General features: G+C 40.4%; 1 protein-coding gene across 21 annotated transcripts in view; it reads left to right on the top strand.

Annotated features, from left to right (window-relative positions):
• Positions 1 to 438: 438 nt before the first annotated feature.
• Positions 439 to 25,003, top strand: part of plcb4 (phospholipase C beta 4) — a 131,944-nt gene continuing 107,379 nt past the window's right edge. For 12 of the 21 annotated variants that reach the window (XM_087144976.1, XM_087144978.1, XM_022234824.2 and 9 more), the window contains exons 1-2: positions 441 to 926; positions 7,787 to 8,546. In XM_087144976.1, coding sequence (XP_087001102.1) covers positions 8,463 to 8,546 — 84 coding nt within the window. In that variant the 5' untranslated portion in view covers positions 441 to 926; positions 7,787 to 8,462. Of the gene's footprint in view, positions 927 to 7,786; positions 8,547 to 25,003 lie in introns of all 21 variants that reach the window. The other 9 variants (XR_015427495.1, XM_087144942.1, XM_087144960.1 and 6 more) reach the window with 3 other exon arrangements.

The raw sequence follows: 25,003 nt of genomic DNA, 5'->3' as shown, positions 1-25,003 counted from the left end.
CGGACTTTGCTTCTATTAAAAAACCCTTCAGAGCCACGATTATAGCATATTCCCAGCGTATTGTGTCAAAACAAATTTGCCTTCGGGCCCAACACTGTACACTTCCTTCCTTGACCACCTACATGTACCTGCTGCTTTTGGAAAGCTTTTTTTGTAATAAGAATAGTAAAAAAACCTTTTTTTGTAGTATTTTATAAATTTTGTCTTTAAGCAAAAATATTATTCTATAATGATAATGGTAAGAATATCCAAATTAGCACTCTCCTCCTCCATTGAATAATTTTGTTAGAAATGCTTTCCCCAATACCGTGTGGCCTCACAACGCAAGGTGGCGCTACCACATTACAAGTCCTTTGGCGATTTCGACGAAAAATCGATGAAAACCCCGTCTGGTGCCCCTCATCAAAACAGCCCTGGCCTCCCGTAGGTACTTCACAAAATACGGGCCCAGAGAAGTCCAGGCGGTAGACGGGTACTGGGTATCTGTGGACGCGGCGGAGGAGGAGCAGGTTAGAGATAGGGGAAGCAGATAGCCAGCTAGCTGAGCGCGGAGCAGATGAGGAGGCGGTTGCCGCTGCTAGCGTCATCATCGTCCAGATTTTTTCCATTCTCCCTCTCGCCGTTGAGTGATATGGTGATGCTGCCATTTCAGAGATAAAACGAAATTATCTTTGACCCAGGCCAGACGGATTGGAGATTGTTGCTCACGTCGGCGTACACACACCGCTCAGGCAGGACTATCCCCTCGCAGTGTGGTCACTTCTTCAGTGTGTGCCGTTGCCTGTCAATTTCTGCGCTCTGGAAATTGTTTTCTTCGAGGATCATTTGGTAAAAACGGGTGTTAAGATCATTTTACGCTTGGAAATTGCGCGTTGGAGTCGGACTCAGCAAGAAGATGGATTTACATCAATAGGAAACGTGGGAAGGTAATGTTTTCTCTCAAACATTTTGTCAAAGTGCTAAATGTTACTTTAGGGAAGAAGACTTGAACATTCCATGTCAGAAGAACAGGGTCATGTGGAATGTGTTGAAATTAACTTACCGTAGTATACATGTACATGATGTACATTCATGAAACCCTACTGTGCGTTATAGGCTGATACATTACATTAATTTGGAATGAACTGATTTATGTGCTCATGTAAGGTGCTTTTTCACTGTGAAAGTGGATCCCTATATCATAGGTTTCTTTGGCATCAAATTTCAAACTCGCATTTTCACAGAGAGATTGAAGGTGATTGATCAGTGATGAGGACCAATGTTATAGAATTTTAGAGGAATTCATCTTAAAATTAATTAATAAGGAGAGCAAATGGTGTGCATTATTGATTCAGGCATGTCAGGGGAGGAAGACGAGTTTTTCCAAGAGTCCCACTCAGACGCCAGTAATTATTCCATGCAGTGCCCAAGTAATAGCCATCAGTAAGGAAAAAGATGTCCAGAAAAGTTCAATTTTGCAGGGAAAATACCCAAGTCATTTACTAAGGAAAGAGACTTTTTCAGACCAGTCTCATTAGGGTTTGTGCACGAGGTGTCAAGTGGCGTCCGTATATAGAACTCTTTCCGGAAGATGAGTCACAAGATCTCTCCAGTGCGTTGTATAGATCTATAAAAAATGTCATCAAATGTGACAGAGTACAGAATCAGATGCTTGTCGGAAGAGCCAGTTTCACACTTTTATCAGGATGCCAAACCGAGTGACGAGCACATTGAGCTCAGTTTGCATTTTGCACGATGCAAACTAAAACAAAGTTACCGAACAAGGAAAAGGACTTTTGGAAAAGTTATGATTGAAAATATTGTTTGAATATTGTAAATTATTTTACCACTGAAGCAGAGTTAGCTGGCTCGTAAATGATTTGTTCTATGTAAGACTTTGTACAATGTCAAGTTTATATTTACGCGTTCTGTTAAGACTAATGAAAATAGATTAGGCCTACTAATTTCTTATCAGCGCCTGCATTTATAATTTTGGTCCTGCACCAAAAAAATTAATGAAACCAAAATTTCATGATTTTTTAAAATTCAGTTTCCATTCTTTTGTGTTCATTCACATAATGCTCTTTCATAACTGTCATTTCCTCTCATTTTTGCCATTTTAACTTCTTCCTCCAAACACGAGCTACATGTATAACTCCATAGAACTGATACCGCCATCAAACCATTGCTGGGCAAATTTAAAGCTTACCAGTGAGTCAGTTTCTAAGTGGCAGTCTTCTTCATTTAAAGGGTTGCATTTTTCCTCGCTGAGATTTAATAATGAAAAAATCCCTCACCAAAATTTGATTAATGGCTGAGACAAACTGATAATCTAATGTGTTCATTGTGGTTATGTGCTTCTGTGTTCAGTGTATTTAATATGTACCGGTACATGTAGTTGGGTCAGAGACAACTTCATAGTACATGTACATCGTGGTGGAAATAGTCTACGGTAGATTACTGTTAGTTTTTGCTTGAGTAGGTTGGTCATCCGTTGTGAGTTTGAGGATTTCTAGAATTTGAGATCCTACATAACCACTTTCTCGTAAATATTCATTTGAAACTAATAGAACTTTCCTTATGGAACTGTAACCTCACAAAACAATAAACTGGTAGGCCTATTTTTTGGCACTACACGTACATAAATTTTCTAGTCTTGTGGAAATTAGGCAACGCGTTGATACGATGTAAACATGGGGACTTTTATTTATTCATCTCAACTTTATATACCAGTACTGCTTGAACTTTTTCCAGTGCTAAAATTGTTGACACAGTTGGTCATGACCAATTTTTTTTTAGGAGAAATACTTCATTTTAAAAAAGAACATGGACATGCAGTTACATGTACATGTAGTTTGATAACGAAAATTTAATAAAATAAATTTAACATGTAGTATTGATAACGAAAATTTAATAACAGAATAGGAACCACAGTAAGTGTAAAAAATGATGGATTGGAAATAGAAGGGGGGGGAGTAGAAAGCATTGCCAGTGGAATGCGGTGATGTCAATTGTACGTGAATCAGCACCATAGTTAACCCAACCATGACATAAAAAACAGACCTTTGAATAGTGGCAGGCTTAACTGTTTTAACAAAATTGGGCGCGCCCTACGGTAAGTTGGCACTGGCAAAGTGGGGGCAGTGGATTAAGTTTGGACGTGACAATATGCTGTGTGGACGGTATCCAGGCATACATGTAGAGGCCGTGCACCAGTCTGGATTTCAGATAAAAACTGCTTTTGCTTTGTGACAGTGTATGGTACATGTATGCTGCTGTTAAGTTATGTGTACAGAAATGACATGTACATGTACAGTGCCTCCCGCACCGTAGTTGTCATGGTTGTGGGGACATGCACTCGACATTTCACCTGTTTTGTGGAGACCAAAAATGTTGTGGGGACTCAGAAATGCCCCCGCAACTTGGTTCAAATTTCCCAAACAAAAGTACTTGTCCCCTTAACGCGGTGAATGCCTACCCATCATGTACATGTACCGTTCACAACACACTCTGAATTCTGAAGATTTTTTTTTCAGTACACATGTAGAGGTGTGAGGTATCAGTGAGTTTGAAGTCCTGGCGAAAATGGACATTACATGTACAATACGTCTGGGTGAAAATGTTGAATGTTCCTGTTGATTTGTATGTATATGCACGTGTGAACACTCAATCAGAACTGTCACAATCCTGCAACTGATAAAGCGTGAAGTACAAAAACTGTGTTAACCAAACAGAGCAGACCTATGCAGTATTTGCACAAAATGCACCCTCTTGTCTAAAGAGTAAGAAGTCAGGTGTTGCTTTGATAACAGCCAACACATTGGGAGATTTGCATCTGCAGTGATCTGCAGATATGGTACCGGTATGTAAGCACTGGCACCTCCTGTGATTGTGTAGCTAGACAGAAATACAGTGGGAAGGATGTTGCGTGGTTAATGTACTATGTATTAACCAAACAGAACAAGTGACAAACTTTGGAACTGATTGAACCTACAGTGTATAAAGTTGGACAAGCACATTGTTGAATTCTTCAACATTAAATACTGCATTTTCTTGATTGAGTAAAGTTAGCATCACATTGGTAATGTATAGATGTAACTGATTGTAACGTGTCCGTATACATACGCACGTATGTATACGTGTGTTTGGTTTCCAGAAAAAAGTTAATTCTTAAATTGAAAATTTATACTTAATAAATAGAGCTTGAACACGTAGAATATGTGACAATTTTTTCAGTTGATAAATTAAATTATTTTAAAATGGAACAATGATTTTGTACATGTACATGTACATTTAACTTCTATAGAAGTTAAACTGAGGTACATGTACATTTATGTATAAAGAATAATGCATTCACTGTTGTACAATTTAATTTTATTGTCTTAGCTTCTTTTTTTTCAAACTTTGACCTGTACAGCACTCTTGCATCCGTTTGCAGGGAAATGAACATGAATGCAGGCTCTATTTACTTCCATGTACCATGATGTACAGGATTTTGCCTTTGATATTGTACAGATTCTGGGCAACACTTCCATGAATGCATGTATTTTTTAAAGTGAAGATGATTTATTGCCACGGTTGCATTTCGGTTATCAAATTACAATGATAAATTTCGTCTCACAGGTAACCCATCAACAGAAAATTTGTGCTCGTTATGTTGAACCCAAACCCTCAAAGTCAAAGGTACCGGTAGTCGAAGTGATGAAGTCCTCCATCACCATGGCCTTGTCTTCCTTATCATGTCGTCGTGATACGCTGAAACAAGATTGAATAGAAATGATAATCTGTTTATTCCCCTCCGATATTCGGCCCCGGCCCCTGCAACATCTCCATTTGCCATTGCCTGAATTTGGCACTCCGTGGATTCACTGCACGCACATGTAATGTACATGTATGCATGCACTGCAGTCCCAGCTTGTGCCGGTAATGACGTGAGCAGCCTACCGTTCCTGAAATATATTACCCAAATACCGTGCGCGCTAATGCATTATAAGCAGGTATTTATATTGTTCAGGCTGTACAGTGCTGCTTCAATTGCACTAGAAATGTACACATACATGTTCGTGTATGCTCATGTACATGTACGTGCATGGCATATATATGTACAGTATACTGCCTTTTAGTGTGTTTGTTGTACATGTACAAATGCCCCAAATAATTTCTGGTAGCCCTGGCGATGGCCAAATGAGACTGCAACAAGATGAACATGTCGCATGACTTAAAATTCTGTTCAGTTTGTTGAGTATGTACCAGTAATACTGAGATTCAGTCTTTCTGAATTAGGGCCGGTAGATGATTTTGTTATTCAGAACACATTCTGTAATTTCTAAGAGTGATGAATCAATGCAAACTACATTGTACCTGCTAAAAAAATAGAAATAACTTGAAATCAGTTTAGCGATTCATGTATTTCCGTGTAAAATTCCACAGGTCAGGTGTCACGGACACAAAAATGTCACGTTTGAACCGTGAATATATGCCCATTTATCCCGTCACAGTTTCTCTTTAATGTGGAATATGCAAAATAAATACAAGTCCCTGTAATAATGATTAAATACATGTATGAGGTGTGAACAGTGTTGAATTTGATTTACTGCTTAAAGATGAAGACTTGAGAATTGGCACATGTACATTATAAACACTGTTGAAATGAAAACTGAGAGATGTTTATGTCTGTCAAAAAATCCAAACAATTTATTGTTTATCTGATACCAGTAAATCAAATATTTACTGTGTTTACACCCACGTACTTAACTTGGATTTAAATATACCCGTACGTGAAGTTCATTGATTGTGATTTAATCTGTGATATCAATTTTTGATTAGCAGCACATCAGTCTTGTGTATTTTCTCTTAATACTCAATGAAAAATCTTTCCATTTTGTAATTTGATTCTTATTTATTTATTTATTTATTTATTATTGATGCCTTTTTTTAATACAAAAGGCATCGAAGTCCCTACTGTATGATTTAAAAAGATATGAAGTCTTAAGTTAAGTTCAAAAATATGTGTCTTGTTTTGCTGTATCAAGGCATTGGTGATTTTTAGTTTTTTAATTGTGAACGCTGTGTGTTGCATGCTTTTCAGACAGCCGGAAACTAATAAAGAGTGATAAAAAAAAGGCGAGGGGGAAATTCAGGTTTGAAATATCAATTAGGTCTGTTGCCATGCTGATTCAATGCATTCTTGTTTGGTAGTTATTAGAAGACACATTCACTTAATAATTGTAAGTACATTCGTCAGGAGAAATGTCTCAGAGACAATAAATGTACATGTACATGTAGCTCTGATACCATGACCAAAGATCGTATGGCACCGCGTAGCGGCGCAAGATGGCGAACTTCACCTTGAGTACACGTACATGTACATGTGTAGATCGTTGTAATCGCATGGGCGCCATTTGAGCAAGCGATACACGTGCGCAATGCACATTAATGGACAGAGCGCAGGCGCCGCAGCAGGCACGTGCACCTGCCTAGCCTGCGCCCAAGCATTACCGTAAACTGCGCAGGCGTATCGCTTGCTCAAATGGCGCCCATGGTAGTTACACCTTTTGGGCAGAGTTATCCATCTTGCGCCTTGGGCATGTTGGGTGCTATACGATCTTTGACCATGACCCAAACGGTCTTCCAGAGCTACAGTGTATGGTACTGTACACAGTGCACAGCTATGTCTATTGCTAGCATGCCTCTGTGTATTTGCAGTGGATGTACATGTACATGTACAGTACATGTACATATACACTGATATATGTAGACCTACATGTACATGTATGTACAGTGTACATGTACATGTAGCTGTAGACAACAGATTCAAATACATAAGTTCATTGCACATATGCTTCAGTCAAAAGGTAGCTATTACGTTTTCATCACGCTTCCAAAAATGATAAGATCCATTTTACACCCTCAAGGGGAAGGCACATGTACTGTATCAGACTGTAATGATTGTCCAAATGTCCTACTCTACGGTACTGGCTACGACTGGGATTGACATACCAGTACATGAGTCAGTGGGAAGCAGCCTCAGCCACAAGGCAGTGGCTTTCATAGGCACGTTTCCAGTTTCGCACATGGCCTGGTTTTTTTTGCATTTGGGCTTACAAGTTGATGTGACCATTTTTGGTCCATAATTCAGAATGATCACCCGAGCAAACTGGTTTCTAAAAATGTGCCACAATTGCATCGCCTTCATTCCTACTCATTGTGTCTTTGGAAAAGTATGTGCAGTGTGGGAAGGGTTTGCTGTGCTGAAGGTTGGATTGAGAACCAAATAATTATTTCTTTGGATGGGGGGGTGGCTGGGAAATATACTGTATTGTGCTGATAAAGTCATTCTCAAACTTAGAAAAAGAAAAAGAAAATAATGTGCATTTTCATGTACAGTGCAGAAGACATCCAAGATTTCAGGTAGAAATGGAAAATCCAGTTTTGATGTCAACTAGAATTCAAAAGTGAAAACTAAGTCACCGATCATCAGAGCAGAAGATAATGTCAGATAACTCAGTCTATCAGTGGTCATACAGACAGAAAACAGATTCGGAAATAAACTCTAGATTACCCAAAGCCAGGCACGTAAGCCACTGGGTATAAACTGATACTGACTTAGAACGCGAATTGAACTACATGTTCATCAACCTTTTCGGTGGCTTTTTTTTTTCTGGTCAAGTACTTGTACCGGTACCTGTAGCAAACAAAAACAACGAGAGCAGTGCATCTTCGCGGCAAAATGGTGTCCCCAAAGTGACGTAGCAATGCAGACCCATTCCTGGAATCAAAGATATTTTTTATTTGTTCTCCTCTACAGGCGATTTCCGGCTGGTGTTTTGTACCTTGCAGGGGTCCTGCATGAGGGGGGGGGAAATCCGGAGGAACGGATGCCCGTCAGGGACAAGTTAGTCACCAGGGGGAACAGTTAAAGGATCTCGCAGGACAAGGGCAACACCTGGGCTAGCTGTTGTCTTCCTCCCGTCCACCCACATGCAGGCAAGAAGACAGTCTCCTGAGAGGTGAAAAAAAAAAAAAAAACCAAGAAAAATTCTGCAGGCGAGTTTGATGAAAAGTTGCCAGGATGGATGGATTCAAGAGCTGTTGCTGAGGCTCCCTAGCTGACAGCTACTCCCACCGAGGGCCTCAACCGTGGGCTATTTTAGGAGGAATTCACTCACCAAGGAGGTAGATAAATGTGAGGGCCAATGCCTTTCCAGTTACCCCCTCCTAAATGCGCAATAAGCTATTCATTGTCTGTGAATGTTTGATCGTGCCAACTTGGTTTGCCGAAGGAAAGAAGAGATTTGATTACAACTGAGCTGCGAGCTGCAGCATACAGTACTGTACTTGTCGTCAACGGTGCTTGCTCTGAACACAGACGACGCAGACGGTTTCAGCATTCCAAGTCGTGGACGGTGCGATAGTTGACTGGGAACTAATGTGTTAGGAACTTCTTCTCATCAGGCTGGAGCTCCACCCATCCTTCTGCCATCATGGCCAAGTTGTACGACTTCCAGTGGCAGATTACTGTACCCGATGGGCTGCTGAATGGAGCCACATTTGACCGCTATGATGAGGTAGGTCTGAAAGAACCTTTTCTCTGTACTGCTCTTCTTTCACAGAAATGGTGCTTTTTGAGTTAAAGAAGGAACTTGGGTACTGATCGTCTTTTGTAGAAGATGCAGCTCCTTGATAAATGTGGAATTTTTTTTTATTGCTAAAGAGTATACATGTATATATCTGTGCTCTGCTTAAAATGAAAGACTTTGGTTTTAGTTGGTGACTTTGGTCTTTCAAAAATATTGTTTTCATTGTTTGGTACACGTATAACACGCAGTAAAGTGTGCAAAGACTCATGATGGAATAAGGAACCGAATGTACGCAGACTTGCTTTTTCATTTTCTCAAATTCTGTTATTGTTTTTTTCATCATTGTGTGTATGTACCAACCTTTTTTTTTTCATCTTCATGTGGACCTGAGAACAAAGCAGGTCCACATAATGCAGGTTTTGAACCTATTGTGGACCAAGCAGATCCACACTAGGTTTTCCTGCCTCTGAAGAACAGGTGTAGAAGCATTCTTGAGGTTAGGGTTAACAGCAGCAAGAGGAAGAGGAACAGTCAAAGAAACCATTGACAGAAATCCAGCATAAAAGAGTGTTCACAATTCAAGAAAACAATAGTTTCTGTTGTACTTATTAAGGATGGACTGTCCGCATTACCTATGGGTGCGAGTACATATACATGTACATGCAATGCTAATGTAGGGGTGTTTAATGACTCATTTGAAAGTGATTCAATTTGATATGTTCATGGGCTCGCACTCCCAAAAGTATAGACACGTCATCTTGTAACAGTGGAGTTCTGTATTCAGACAGAACATGCTGAAAGTAGAGTGCATCATACATGTACCGCTACACGTACATGTAGGTCATTGAGAGCGTCAGTACGGATAATGGGTGCATGAAGTCGGCCCTGTGGTGGCAGCTACATGTATATATGCCGATTCACGCAGGTGGAGAATGGCCAAACTAGCATGAAATCAGATGCTTAGCCTTCTTGAAATACTGAAATGGCTCATGAGAAAAAAAATTGTATTTGTGCAGCTTTGCTCATTTTTGGGACGGTCAGCTCGGTAAATATTGTTGAGATGAGGAGCGGAACCGGTTTTATTGGCATCTGCAAATGAAACTGACATTTACAGTCAAAGTCAACTGCCTGCAACGAGGCACAATATTAACCCAAGCCCGAGCTGGCCGTCCTCAGCACTGCACATTCAATATGAGCCCACATGTGTACCTTGATGAGGTTTATGGATTGCTGAGTGTGGCAGCCGGACTATAATTAACGCGGACCACGTGAACTGTGTCTGTGCTACGTCAAACTGAGGTATACGATACCTCAATATTACAATGTTAATAAATGGGAAATATTTTTGTCTGTTAATCGTCAAGGGGTGCCATCATGTTTTACATGTACCAGTGGGTTTTTTTTTTTTTTTTACTTCCACATGGACCGGTACTTTGCAGGAAGCTTGTGGGTTTTAGTCCTATTCAAGTAGGCAACAGATTTCTTCTTTCTATGAGATGCTTCGATAGGCCTACAGCTTTTTTTTTGCTGGCAAAGGCCTTATGAAACCTAGGTTCAGAATATGAATGCTCTCAGTTCCATCACCCATCAGCCGTCTTGAGGATAAGTTCAGTTGTGCCGATAGATTTTATTCTTGCTGCATTTTCTTGCTTTCTTACAAAGAAGACAGCACAGTACAGGGCTCTTGGCAAGAATGCACAAAGCATTGGTTGGTCGCCCTTTGTTTTTCCCTTCTAGAGAGCTTGATGTACATGTAAATGTACATGTACATGTATTTGTGCAGCTGCTAGTTACTGTAGATGCTGTATGCTGGGTGTGCGCAGCATTGATGTGTCTGTAAATTAAAAGGCTCCATCAAATTCGTAACTTGAAAATTATGTGTGCAGACATCAGGTGGGAAGGACGTGTTCCAGATCAGTTGATCCGACAATTAATGATCCGGCGTGCTTGTATGACTTGCTTAGAACAACTACCGGTATCATCAGATTAAAAGGACACATTCCTGTATGCAGAGTCTTGTCAACATTTGTTTTCGGAAACCACTAGGCTCCATTTACATATGTACAATGCATCGCCAAGACATGAAATATATTTGGCCACATCCTTTAAAATCTGGAATCATAATCTCTTTCGTACACAAGGCATACCGTGAAAGTGTGTACAGATCTGTACGTGCGCTGTTATTGGATGGGCAGGCCTGCATCTGTACAGGTGTACATGTACATGTACACGTCCGCGTACGTGCATGCATAATGCTGAACACGTACATGTACTGTAAATGTGTACAAGTAGGCACACATTCATGCACATGCATACACTGTCATTCTGTTGCAAGTAATCTGTGGTCATTGCTGGATGATTATTGGTACACTGTATACATGTATAATGAGAAAGAATGTTCTTCAGCTGAATCACGTACAAAGATACATAATCATAATCCTACCAGTGTTCTAGCAATTTATTTCCATATCAATCCATCAGCCTGCATACAGAAAAAAGTACTATTCACCACCTCTCCACTTCTTCCTGTTAACATTTTCCTTTGTAAACACAGTCCAGCAGCCCCTACGTGTATGTGATTGGAATTACTGGAATGCATTCGGAGCACATTTCAGGACAGATTATTGGGATATTCCCCCCAGGGTTGGCTGATTTATATCGCTTTGATTAAATCACCGATTCAAATCAAATAATTTTTTTTTAAATCATCGATTTGAATCAACATATTCAATTTTCAAAAAAGGCAAAAATGTTTTAATTTTAAAATTTGTTTCGACTGACTGGCTTCTTTTTGCAGGTTTTGCATATTTTAAACAACAAATCTGCTTCTGTGAGCCTTTCAGGTCCCAGTATTGATAAAAAGTATGAATGCATATGTCTTACACACCAGGGTTGATGATTTTTTTTTGTTCAATTCAAGCCACTTGTTTTGATTTAAATTTGCTTTTTGGATTCAGTGAATGAATTTGATATGAAGGATTTATGATCATGATTTAATTTTACTTCATTTGAATTGCCCACTTAGAGTTTGACATGGTGGAATATCAGTGTACATGTACACTGTACATTCTTCTAAGTACTGGAACAACCTCCCCTATGAGATGTTTTAAGTTGCAGGTAACATCAACCTTTTGTCTCTACAAGTACATATGTATTTTATTGAGATTAGAAATATTCGGTCATTATGCAGTGAAACATGCACCAGTAACAATATGCTTTTAATAAAGTGATATGTAATCAAACCTAAGTCATTGCTCTATTAATCACAAAGGAGCTGGATCACAAACAAAACGAGACTACTTTTTGTGCATACATGTACGGTACTAGGGCAATGTAACATACCAGTCTATATGTACATGTAGCATGTAAAATACATGTACTTGTGGTGAATCGCATGTTCTTCACTCATTAGTTACTTGATACATGTAGAAGTACCCTGTTAACAAATTCTTGTGAACTCTAGTTTTGTCAAAACTTAGAGTTTGGTTAAAACCTGGTACACACTTTATCCTTAGTACATGTACATGTACCATACATGTGCATGTACCGTACCTTTCTCTGAAGGAAGTGTCGTCTCTGCTGGTACAGCTGTACATGTACATGTACATGTACTGGTAGGTGCTATACTGCATGCATTTCACTGGGTTTAGACAATATTCAAGGTGGTTTGTGAATTTAGTCAATTTCTTGATTTAAATTCTTAATTCAAGTCCAGATTTGTTAAATTGTTTAGCAAAAGAGATAAATGAATGGAAATTAATACACATGCAGCTACATGTAATTTGCTCCCATTTGAAAAGATAATTGAGCCAAAATGTCTCCAATTTTCATAAAGATTAAAAAAATCTGATTTAAATTTTCAAAAATCTGATTTAAATAAAAAACCATATGATTTGAATTATTTTTTATAAAATAAAAAAAAAATCCCCAACCCTGATTTCCCCCCTTCCTTTTTTAAACTGCTTGTCACTTTCTCGAATAAGCTTGTTGGGAAATGCCAAGAGGCTAAAGTACCTGTGGGTAGAAAAATTAGCTGTCTGGTCTGTGGATGAGTTGTTTTATGGGAATTCCATTGGTCTGCATCATGTCAGGATAAAAATTAATAAAACTAGCTAAGATACGACCCTTGGAATTACATGTCTTTGTTTGGGAAGAAAGTTTGATCTCATGACATAAATTTGTTGCTGTTCAGAAGCACATTGTCAAATGTTGAAATTGCAAATCAGGGCCATTATTCTCATTTCATTTTTACATGCATCTTGTTTTGTCATTAATTAGTGATTTTATTTGATTCTTATGCCTTCATTGATTACAATGGTGATTTCATGAAAAAGAAATCTTTCAAACTAAATCAGTTTTTCTAGTTGAAGTCGAGGGAAAAATTCAACATTCAAAAATTTGATTTACTGTCCTTCAGCGTCTGTCGCAACACCCATAATTCTCTATATATATTTGAAAGCAACTGAATTACCTTGGTGGATCCATTTTCTTAGTGGTTATCTGCCCCGAGCTGAATTGCACTCCCAATCGGCGAAAGAAAGACAGGTGGTTACAAGCGGGTTCTTGCACGCATTCTGCGTGTATGCAAAGACCATACATGCCTGAATAAAATAGTTACACGTACTCAGTGTTCTCCGCGTCAAACGCGTATATACCTGCGCGCCTCATGGCACGCCTAAGCGTTGAGTACCAAAAATAAACACGCCCTCATTTGTTCAGCTTGGAGCGGATTACGAGGGGGCGATGTGTACAAGACATTGTATGGACTGGTACGTTTACATGTACAGTACCTGATAGACATCCAAACACCACTAAGCTGCCTGAAAATGGTGACCGTTATCCCCCATAATCATCTTGTGAAGCATGGAGAAAAGTATGCATTCACACAAAACACGAGGGCTGTACATCCAGACTACCGGTAGATACAGCACCAGGCCCATTGACGTCAGGAACGCAGTTATTGGACTGAATATAGGCTGAATGTGAAACGGTAAATCAGATCCAACGTTTATGCCCATGGTTTACTGGTGAGCATTTTGGGAAAGACAGAATTAAAAAAGACATTTTTTTTTTTTCCTGTGAAGTTTGGGTTTCCTCCGTATGGGTACCAGGCTACCGCTGTTTCTACTTTGATAGGGTACCCATTTCCCTTGCATGTGAATGCATGTACATGTATGAAAAGTACAGCACGGTGCGCACCACTGTAAAGTATCAGTTCTATACGCCACCAAAATGTCAGGAGGAAAACTAGAAGAAAAACAAAAAGAGTGCTGAAATTGGCAGATCTCTTTCTTGGAAATCAGAATAGCCATTGGATTGAAGGATGGCAGATTGGGCTTTAAGGTGTGCACCTTCCTTCCCCAACCCATCGTCACTGACTGTACTGGGGATAATTCTAGCATTCACCCTTCTAAAAAAAGAGAAAAAGGAAACAAAAAGGTGCTGCCTGCTAGATGGAATCCTTTCAAAGAAATTGGATACCGTTGTACATGTACCGTAACTCTGAAGTCACAGATGCAGGTACGTACATGTACGTATACATAACATGTGTGGACTTAAGCTACATGTACATGTACAATAATTTGGTGTAGATCATTCAATCAGTTTACATCACCAATTGTTTGTGTGCACGTTTTGCTGCAAGCCCCGCTTTCACATTTACCAGTAATTTACGTCCCCAGGGGTTGGCTTGGGCTTCGCAGTTACTGCCTGGTAACAGGTACTGTACCAGTACCCACGTACCGGTACACTATGTACATGTACATGGCTTGGTGGGCTTATGCATACAAATACAGGTACCAGCACATTTTCATGTCGGAGTACTTTTGCTGAAAATTAGGCCTGTGTACGGAAACATGTACATGTATTCACATGGAAAAGAAATTGCACTACTGTAAGTGTACGAATAAAATTATAGATTTCTGTGCAGTGCGACTAACCCATCGATTGAAGCAGAGGAAATACATGTAGCAGTATTTAATTGAGAATTGCACAGCCGTGGAAATTTGAAAAACGGGGGGGGGGGTGGGGAGAGAGAAGGAGGGGCTGACACCAATATAGTACATGAATTTCTGTGTGTTAACCGCTGGTAATGGGGATCACAAGTGTTCATATAAATTCTTGCATACATTGCTGTAAGAGTACGTCGTGTTTGCATCAAAATTCATTTTGAAAATTGGGGTGCAAGCATTTTAAATCTCACGTGTCAAGTGTTAAAAAGTGAAGACGTTGTGATCGTTTTGAAAAAGATGATTGAAACAATAATGGTCAGGACTGCTAATTTCTTACAATTTCTAATTCACATGTAAACTGTTGCTGTTACTTCACTTGTCTCATTTATTATTGGCAAATGGTCTTTTCTGGCCGTGCTCTGCAGATCTGGAATCCTTTTTCAAAGCTGAGCAGATATTGGGCTGAGTGTGCCAGAGTCTTGTACATGTATCTAGAGCTACATGCAGCATGTCCTGGTCAGCAGGTTTCCAATACTCAAAGCTTCCTCTCTGTCTCAGGTTTCATCTCTAAAATCGATCCCCAAAGAGTGGGCCTGCCATTAGAACAGAACAAAATAAATCTAGCAAAAATACCTCAATATTTGGCTACGTTGCATGTACACCGTACAGTGTATAGTACTTTAATCTGATTTATTACGGAGCAACCTCAACGTCAGGGGATTACAAATGGGACCTAAGCCTGAGACAGAGACAAAGCCGAGTAATAAAAACTGTCTCTACATGTACATGTAGGCTCATGCTGACAACATACATGTACAATCCACATGTATGCATAGCCGTAGCCCAGCCAACTCGTTTTGGATATATATCCCTGCTTCTCTGTCGGTTGAAGTATGGTATTTCCATTTCTCATTTGATACACAGTGTTTTAGTCGTTATCCTTGTCACGACATACTGCTGCATACCCCAGTACATCATGTACTGGTACATGTACCGTACCTGTACCTAACAATTGTGTACAAGTGACTGTTGTTACTGCACATTTACATGCACAGTATGTTCATACAGTATACCGGTATGTTGATTGTTTTTGCATGGGTTCAGTTGTAAATGAGGATTACATGTACATATGTATCCTCTCTACATGCATGGACTGGAGTGCATGCAGTAAGTTCTCAGGATTAAGTACACTGTACATGTACATGTACATGTACATGTATGTATATGTACATGTACATGTATGTGCCAGAACACATGTACCGGTATGCATGTACATGTACATGTTTATACATGTACAAGCAAATGTACACATTTGAAAAGCATGTTCATGTATAGATCTGCATAATCATGTCTGAATACACGACAGTGTACGGTAGTACAATGTACCAGTACATGTATTTTATAAAATTTCAAACAACCATATGTCAACGCTGATCTCCCACGGGTCCCAGCAAATTCAATTCATACACAGTTAAATTGCATCCCATAAAAATTATGGTTAACACAGTGAAGCTGAGAATTTGAACAGTGAAAGGAAAATAAGTATATATATATGTATATATGTAGCCTCTGTACACATACACGTATCAGGTGTTTCCATGCCAAATTCCTCAGTCCGAGAATTGAATTACTTCTAATTATAATGGACTTCTTCTTGTCACCTAATATTAGGCTCTATCGACCTGGCAACAAAGCAGATCCTTCTCGCTTCGTCTGCCGGCAATATTCTGTCATTTTGTGCAAGCATGTGTCCAGTAACGGATCCCTTTGTGCCGGGCAGGAGATGACGTTACGTATTTTTTTCACCTGGCTGTCTTTTCTTCACTCCATTCATTGACTAGGGTAGGATCATGGACGCACCACCAACAATGGTGTCTCCCCTTGCCTGCTCTGGAAGGTGGGGTTGTTTTACACCTGACTGAAATCTGAGGGAGGTAGATGGAGCGGACGCGACAAGGTGGCATTCCTTGCCGAATTTTTTACTCTGGAATGGCCGAGGTTGGCTGTATGTGGATTGGCATTAGAGGTTGCTACACTGACCGCTAGAATTTCATGCGGCTTCTCTGGAGGGAAACAATTTCTGTCTTGAGTCTGGGGCAATGCCCATCTTCTGTCTACATGTATATTGCTGTGATCCTTTACAGTACATGTATTGTTAAAGCCTTTCAAACTAGTGTTTCCCCTGCCTATTCAAGTGTGAGGCAGCTCACTGATTTCAGTCACCACCTCCAGCTTTCTTTTGAATTTCACCACCTCACACTTAAAATAGACCAAGATGAATGGAAAAAGCAAAATAACTACATGTACGTGTAAGATATATTGAAGTAGAGTACATGTAGATCAGTTTTAAATCATTCAGAATGGTAGAGAGGGAGACAGTGTATACAAGAATAGGGGAAATTTGGAGTAAATGTACAGTTGAAAACACTCACTTTTGTTTAAAGCTCTGGAATTTTGGCAAAATTTGTTTGACCACCCAGCTTACACATACGCCAGGGGAAACCCTGTTTCAAACCTTCAAAGTCTTCAGTGTTAGATAAATTTTTACGCACACATATGAAAGGCTCCCTTCCATAATCTTTGGCAAGGAATTAGGGGGTTTGGAGGAAATCAGCTTGAGAAAAAATTAGTTTGGCTCGCCATGCATGGAGATTGCTTTTTAGGGTTCTGTTACACCTCTTTTTTCCTCAGGAAAATGAGATGTACCTGTTACAAAATAACACAGCCAGGCTTGTCATCTGCTCCAAGAAGCTGTTCCATATATCACACCCATCTTGAAACAGCTCCACTGGTTTCCAGTTGAGCAGAGAATTAAGCTCTTCATGGTGTCTCACCTTTATACAGCATTGATTTGGTTCGGCCCTGTATTCTTTCTGGAAGTAATTTGCGGTCAAACAGTAAGCTTCTTTTGGTTGAAGACTGGACCAACCAATTTATGGGGGTCTCACTCATTTCGACTGGCTGCACTACAGATTTGGCATAATCTTCCCACTTCCGTACACTGCCAGAGCTGTTGACTCTTTGGAAACATATTCAAGTCAATGCTAAAAACACATCTCCTTGCCACACTGTAGTTTTGAACCGTCTTGTTTATGTACAATCATTGACATTCAGACGACAGACTGGGATAGTGGTGGAAATCAGAGCAAGCACCATGAGCACCTTCTATGTACATGTACATGTAGACGACTTCAGTACTATACATGTACTGTTAGTGTTTATCTACATGTACATGTATAGTAACACATGTCAGGCACAAGGGTCCCCGGCCGGTAAAAGTAACTGTCACAATCCCCTCCGAGCAGAACGAAAGAGGGCGTGTTTTTTGGTACTCAATGCATAGGCGCACATGCGAGTTTGACATGGAGCACGTTGAGTACGCGTAAATAATTTATTCCGGCTTATGTGGTCTTTGCAGAACATGTGCAAGAACTCGCTTGTGGTTACCTGTCTTTCTCTCACCAATTGGGGGTGCACTTCAGCTTGGGGCGGATAGCAGTGTTTCCTTAAGAGTCCTTCTGTTTTGCCATGCCTTGAGCACCCCACAACCTGTTCTTCAAGTGTACCATGGAGGCTATAACTGGATTGAGATCAGAGAGTGATATCCATTTGGAACAAACCTCAGTGTCCATTTTCATGGCAAAACTGATGGGCAGATTTTGTTCCATCCACTTTTAACTGCAAAAGGGACCGAAGACTTTGAAAGAACGCACTGTACAAAAAAAATCTCTACTCTCAATGCCTACATTCCTATTCCTAAGGACAGAATTCTTTTTGTGGGCATTGAAACACTGGCAGAAATTTATAACCATTTAGGGGGAGGGGTAGGCTCTGTTAACTTAAATGGTTCCCTTTACTTTGTTGTTTGTTACACACAGATGTCATGGTACCCGGTAGCTTGATTACAGCGAATCTGAGGGTGCTGCATGAAAACATGCGCAGCACTATAAAATCTGTGATGTCACACTACAGCCTGTCAACCCAGGTTGAACTCAACCCTGGGGAACCCATGACCGCCCTGGGTTGAAAATCTGATTTTTCAGCCCCACATTCAACCCAGAGCTGTTTTACACATGTTTTGTGCGAACCAAGCTTATCCGGGTGAATTCAACCTGGAAATGAGCATGAAAAATTTCCGACCCGGGTTGGAAATTCTCATCCCTGGTCTGGAGTGGATTGAGTACAACCCGGGTTGAAATCAATCTCGAGGTTGACGCAGGGTTGGCGCAGGGTTGAAGATTTTCGTTGCCAGTTATCAATCGTTGCCAGTTATCAACCCCAAGATTTGTGTACTGTTTATTAGTGAACAGTCTACCAAGGGCATGACATTCCTGTTACACTGTACCATGGCTCCCTGTGAATCACAGTGCAAAATTTCCTCGATTGAGAACTGTTCACCTGCCAACCTGATGTTTTCTCAGATCTTCATGACCACCAGATAGATTCCACCGAGCAAATAATTTTTTTGGACGCCCCTGTACATGTTTGGGATCATTCTGAAGACATCTGAGTGTCAACTTCTCCTCTGTATTTCACACCACAAATCAAATAAATTCCAAACATGAGGTGCAGGCCCATATAATGTGCAGTACCTTTGAGCTAGTTTCTGGCTATCATTCACCACTGTAGCCAAATAGCAAATATTCACAAACCTTTGGCCACTGTCCTGAGCAGTTGGAGGGAAACATATTGTGCAAAAAGGGCAGTTGGCCACAAGAATGTGAGAATGTGCAGTGTGTGTGCTGAAATATTAGCTACATGTACAGGTACATGTTGAATAAAAGTGTTCTAGCTGGAACCCTATTTTGGGGTGGTGTGATTGTCCATACAGCCCCACGGTTTTCAACTCAGATGTTGGACTTTGGCATTATATGGGGTGTCAAAATATAAAAAAATCTTTGTCTTCCATTGTAGAACGTATCATAGACTCAAAGAAATGAAAAGGAAACAATGGCATGTTAAAACAACAGGAGTGATTTACAGTAACTCTGCAACCACTGTGGCTCCATTTTTTGGCTTCCAAAGATGGCTGTCTTTTGTTTCAGTGCAGCGTACAACGCACGTTTAGGTTACATATTTGTACATAATAAGCTTCTAGGTTTTGAAGTACCGGTATATTGGGTGATGTGACTACAGTGTGAAGTCTCTTGGTTAGTTCTCTTACTCAATGTCCACAAGTATTGTAGGGCCTCTAAAGACGACACCTAGTAACTTCAACCCTCAGTCTTGGCACACTATCCTGTCTGTAGATCAGCGGCTGTAGCTTGTTAAGTGTTCCATTCATGTACAGGTAGCTACTGATGTCGAACTGCAGTTTAGAAGTATAGACCTGCTGATAGCCGGAGAACCGAATAAATGGTGGGGCACACCATATTGTGAAGAGCTCTTGTTGTCCACTTTGACACAAGTCCATGAATTGTGTTCAACCTCGTGGATAACGCAGGCATCACCAGCTTGTTTCCCCCTTCCTCTGGGACTTCATCAAATGCCACTGTTGGCATCACAGCAGGCAAATCACGGCGTAAAAATTTCATCACTCTGTCATCTTCAGTTGCTTAGGGTGTTTGTTTTGGTTCCTTGGCTTCCTCTCAGTTAATTCTGTGGATACTCTACTGATGCTGAGTGTGATTTGTTTCTCTCCATAGTTGGGAGTGAAAGCAAAGTGATTTGACGTCAGCAGTTCTTGTTTGATTGTGATGATTGGCGTCATGCTGAAGACTCCACTCTGCATTGGGATTCATTTATGATGAATGAACCGGCTTCAGTGCTATCCGCATCATGCAAGAACCTCCTCTCTCACTGCTCTCTTCAATCTGAGACAATATCTGACCACTTTAACAAAAGTTCTAAGTATATTCATACACATCATTCTTTGGCAAGATTCATTTCATTTTAAAATCATTTTTATCTGCAGTATAAATCAAATGCACCCGAACTTTTTTTATTTAGGGTGTGTAGAAAAGTAGAGAGGACAAACGTAGGAGGGGGCTCCCTCACCGATTGACGTCCATGCAGTTATCTCTCAGCCGAAAATACCAGTACGTGTAAAACGAAAAGTTTATTCATGTCAAACATACCTCACGAATGGATATTCATACTACATGTAGCTCCACGCATCGGTCTGATGTCATTTTTCCGTTCCGCTGTTGTGCCATGTCTTTCTTGAATGGAGAATCTTTGGCTTGGATTTTTATGCACTCCTAGACTTGTTTGGAGGTTGAGGGATGGGAGTGGGGGATCATTGGTGTGGCAGGTGTCAGTATGCAGTCACATCAGCCAACACCAAACATCTACGTTGGGGATTAGAAAGAAGCCTACATGTACATACCGGTATAACACGTACATTTGTGCGTGTAGAACAAGTGCACATACAGAGATGTGTGGCACTCGTCAGAGGTACGGTATTTAGAGTCATGGTAAAATTCCTCAGCGGTGGGGACCACTGAACTAGGGTTCAGAGGTGTTTTATCTTGTATGAAATGGAGAGCTGGTACCATCGTGAGCGCAATGCCTCGTTGACATCGTGTAAATTTAACCTACATGTAGGTTGGTTTATTTGAATGCTGTGTTGATGTACGCATATTAATATCCATCGATGACAGTAAAATGATTGTGTGAATTACATTTACATGTATTCATATATACCCTGGACAGTTTTTCTATTCCTTTTGGTTTAAACGCGTCACGTGAGCGTGTATTAACATTTGACAATGCCCGCTGAGAAGTGATGATGTCCGCTGCGTAAATCACGCACTGGCACCTGGATACGATACAGCTTTAATAATCGGGTGTGATTGGTCAGGAGTCTGTGTGCACACGGCGCGTTATCGACGTGCCACACCCATGTCAAGTTCAGACAACTTTCGAAAGGAATACATAAATGGACAGGGATGCTGGGGAAAATAAAAGTAACATTTTAGAACAAAATTGTTGGAAATCCATCACTTGTTGACTTCTTTACTATTTGAATAAAAGGTATTTATAGAGATGATTATCTGCTTGGCCAGTCTTAAACTAATGTTTAAGACCTTGCTCAGGAGAACGAATGCTGATAAGGCCCTCGCCTGTGGCTTGGGCATTAGTCCCTTCCATTCTCCTGAGCCAGTCTTAAATGTACATTTAAGACCAGCCAAGCACATACATGTACACTGTACATGTATATGTATTTAGTCCCTTAGTGACACTTTAGCCTCTCAGCAGTTAAGTGTACTGCCTTGAAATATTTTAAAATGGCGGCTGCATGCATGTACACATCCATTTCTAAAGTAACTTCGTATAGAGATATTCAACCTGCTCGTATAGTTCATACAAGACGTACTGGTACGCGCTTGATTCTGCCTACATGTGGGAGGGGTCCACACAAGTGTATACATGGAAATGCAATGAAAATTTATGGTTTGGCTCATCACATAAAAACGCCTCAAAAGACCAGTCTGCAGAAGGATGTACATGTAGCTTTGTCCTGAGACCACACATCGCCTGACTTCCTCCCTTGCCACTTAATAAGAGTGTAATCATTACCAGCTGGATACGTTGGTGTAGGATGTAGAACGTGGGTGCTGTCACTTTGTTTTGCAGGGGTTGGGGGCGGAGAAATGTGATTGGCTTAATTTAATGAAGGTTCACATATGATGTGAATGTTTTTGCTTGTCCCTGATGAGATTCTTGTTTACCAAAGTTGGGTTTTTTTGGCGATGGCCTACATTGGCGCATCAGTTACTTCAGATACGCCCCCCTATTGGTTTGTGTGAGTTTTGAAGTCCCTGAAGATTTGGCTCCCGAATGTGATGCAGGGTGGTGGGCGGGATAGGGGATATCCGTAAAGGTCAGGCTGTGAAGGAACAAGAAAACAAAGTTGATTACGATTGAGTTTAAGGCAGTGCATGTTGACAGCATGGCTTGTTGTCAGTGTTGTGTTTTTAGTTGTGAACAAACAGAATACAGAGTATTTAACTCCAAGATTAAGATGTATGAAACCATGCTTTATTTGGACAGTGTGAGAGGTTTTACATGCAAATGAATACGGCTATGGTGCGCTGTAGGCCTGCATCACATGTGTTTTAAAGTAAGATCCGCTGTGGATCTTCAATTGAAGCTCGCTTAGAGTACCAATGTGTCACGTCATTTTGAACCAGGAAGTGTAGTGTTAATGAAAGGAGTGCGCATGTGTGTTGGTTCGTGTGCTAGATCTTGCACTAATGCCTTTTACAAACATAATTGTGTGTGACGTATTCTCTTTGGAACTCTATACAGTATGTATCTTGAAATTCTACTGTCTACAATGTCAGATTGCTAAACATACACGTACATGCACTGTACATGTACCGTACATGTACATGTATGTGATGTGATTTGGGAAAACCTTTCACATGGTTAAATGTCTTGTTTTTATGGTAGATACAGGTACATCAATGCAATGACGGCACTGCTGTTTTCAAAACTTTTTATGTCATCATTTTAGGATTTTAAAAGTTGAGTTATGCTTTCAGGAAGTTGTAAAGACTGGCTGACCTCATTTTGAGAAATCAAGCACTAAAGTTTTGAGTACAAATTGCATTGAGATTACACGAAACATACTTATATGTACCGTTACAATATATGCAGTGTACATGTACGTATACATTGTGAACTTGTAACACTGATTTTGCATTGTCAAACACCAGCAGGGTCATTCAAGACCAATATATGCAGCATCCCTCATGCACATTAGGTCTGGTTTTTGTCATGCTCTTCAATCTCAGTAACCTGGACTCTTTTCAGATGCAGGTGTACATGTTTGCCAACCCCTTGAACATTTTAAGGATGGAGAGTGTGGTGATGCATGACATTGCCATGGTAACAAGTAATGTACCCTGATTGAAGCTAATCAACTGTGAGGTCCTAGCAGAGCCAGGAGTCATGTCTCACTACAGATACCTGTATGTGCCTGAACTGGATTCGAATTGCTACACTTCTATTAAAGTGCCTTTCATACTTCCGTTTCTTAGAACAGTCAGTTGCTATGCACTTCTGACAGCTGAAATCTCAAGACCATTATCTGTCCATAGAGCAAGGACTTTGTGTTGTAGTCGAGACCTCATCCATCCAGGACCTTGCACAAGTGCGTAGGTGTATGTAAAGGAATGTCAGATGCTGGTCCAACATGAACTTTTGGTTACAAAACTGTCTAAATTACCAGCACATTTTTTCATGCATGTACGCAGGAAGGCTTTACATATAAATCGAAAAACTTGCATTGATTTGGCCTCTAAGGTTGGAAGTGAAGCTCTTTGCCGTGGTGGGTGTTTAAACAGCAGAAGCTTTAATTTATGAATTATGCACATATGCATTAAATCAGTGCACAGTCTGCAGCTTTGGGGGATATGCACAACCGTCCTGGTTTATTCAGGGTGACATTTTTGTGTCTGGGGACGGACTCTGCAGAAGCATTGTCATGGGATGCTGATTGATGGTTGATCACGACCGGGCCAGACAGCAGACTTCAAAGTGGAATAAATTACATGTAGCAAGCAAGCGTACATGTACAGGAGGCTGGCATAGAGGCAGAGCCAGGGAGAGGAGCATGTTTATTTACATAGTGTGATAGATTTGTGAACAGAAATACCAACGGGGTCTGAAGGAAGGGATGCGGTATTAATGAGTCTTGGAGCTCCCTTGAATGCTGGGAATGGTTGGGGAAAATGCCTAGCTAGGATTCTTAACTCTTTTACAGAAATACGGACATTTAGTTCACAATTCTCAGCAGCAGATCCACAGTACCTTTGGTGTCACTTATCATCTACAGCTGTGCGTGTATAGCGTAGTATTACAGCGAATATGTATGCGTATTGAGAACAGTGGGAAAATACTTCGAATGAAACATAGACTGGAGTGTTACATTTGCTGTGGAACAATAGGAAGGTTTCCATGTCCCGATGGAAAGAAATACAGTCCATGCGCTATGCTGTTTTTTGCTTGCCTGCGGTGCCGGCATGTTATTGACAGGATTACAGGGTTACATCACGGTGTCATGTGACACACTAGTGTGGATGCATACTCAACTGTAATTTATGTCAGTTCCTACGTGTAGCTGAAGTTGTGTACTGTACATGTAGCTCAAGTGATCATGTTCTTCAGTGAGTCTTGTTGACCTGCAAAAGCAGAGTTACGTCAGTTAAATCCAAAGAGTTTTTAGAATAATTTTTTATCCACTTTTTATGTGATTTCAGCTATTTCATGGCTGCCTTAACTTTAACTCCATACGAGAGTGTATTGCAGTCTGGTTACTTGTACTGATGTACATGTATATGCACATATACCTAGTGTTTCATTCACCGTTACCACTGACTATTTTACGACCTTCTATTTTTACGAATGCTTGGGCAGTTAAAAGTGGATGGATCAAGAAAGCTAAGTTGCCCAACAAAGCACTTTAAATGTTGTGTCTACTTGTAAAGGCCATTTCTAAAAGTTTGCTGCTCTTAATCATGAAAAAAAATGTGCAAAGCTCCATTT

The sequence above is a fragment of the Acanthaster planci genome, linkage group LG01 (genome assembly GCF_054643075.1).
Source record: "Acanthaster planci isolate LZ-2023a linkage group LG01, COTS_SCS, whole genome shotgun sequence".
In the NCBI taxonomy this organism is placed as follows: domain Eukaryota; kingdom Metazoa; phylum Echinodermata; class Asteroidea; order Valvatida; family Acanthasteridae; genus Acanthaster; species Acanthaster planci.
The sequence above is the reverse complement of the archived record's forward strand: the minus strand, read 5'-3'. Positions and strand labels throughout refer to the sequence as shown.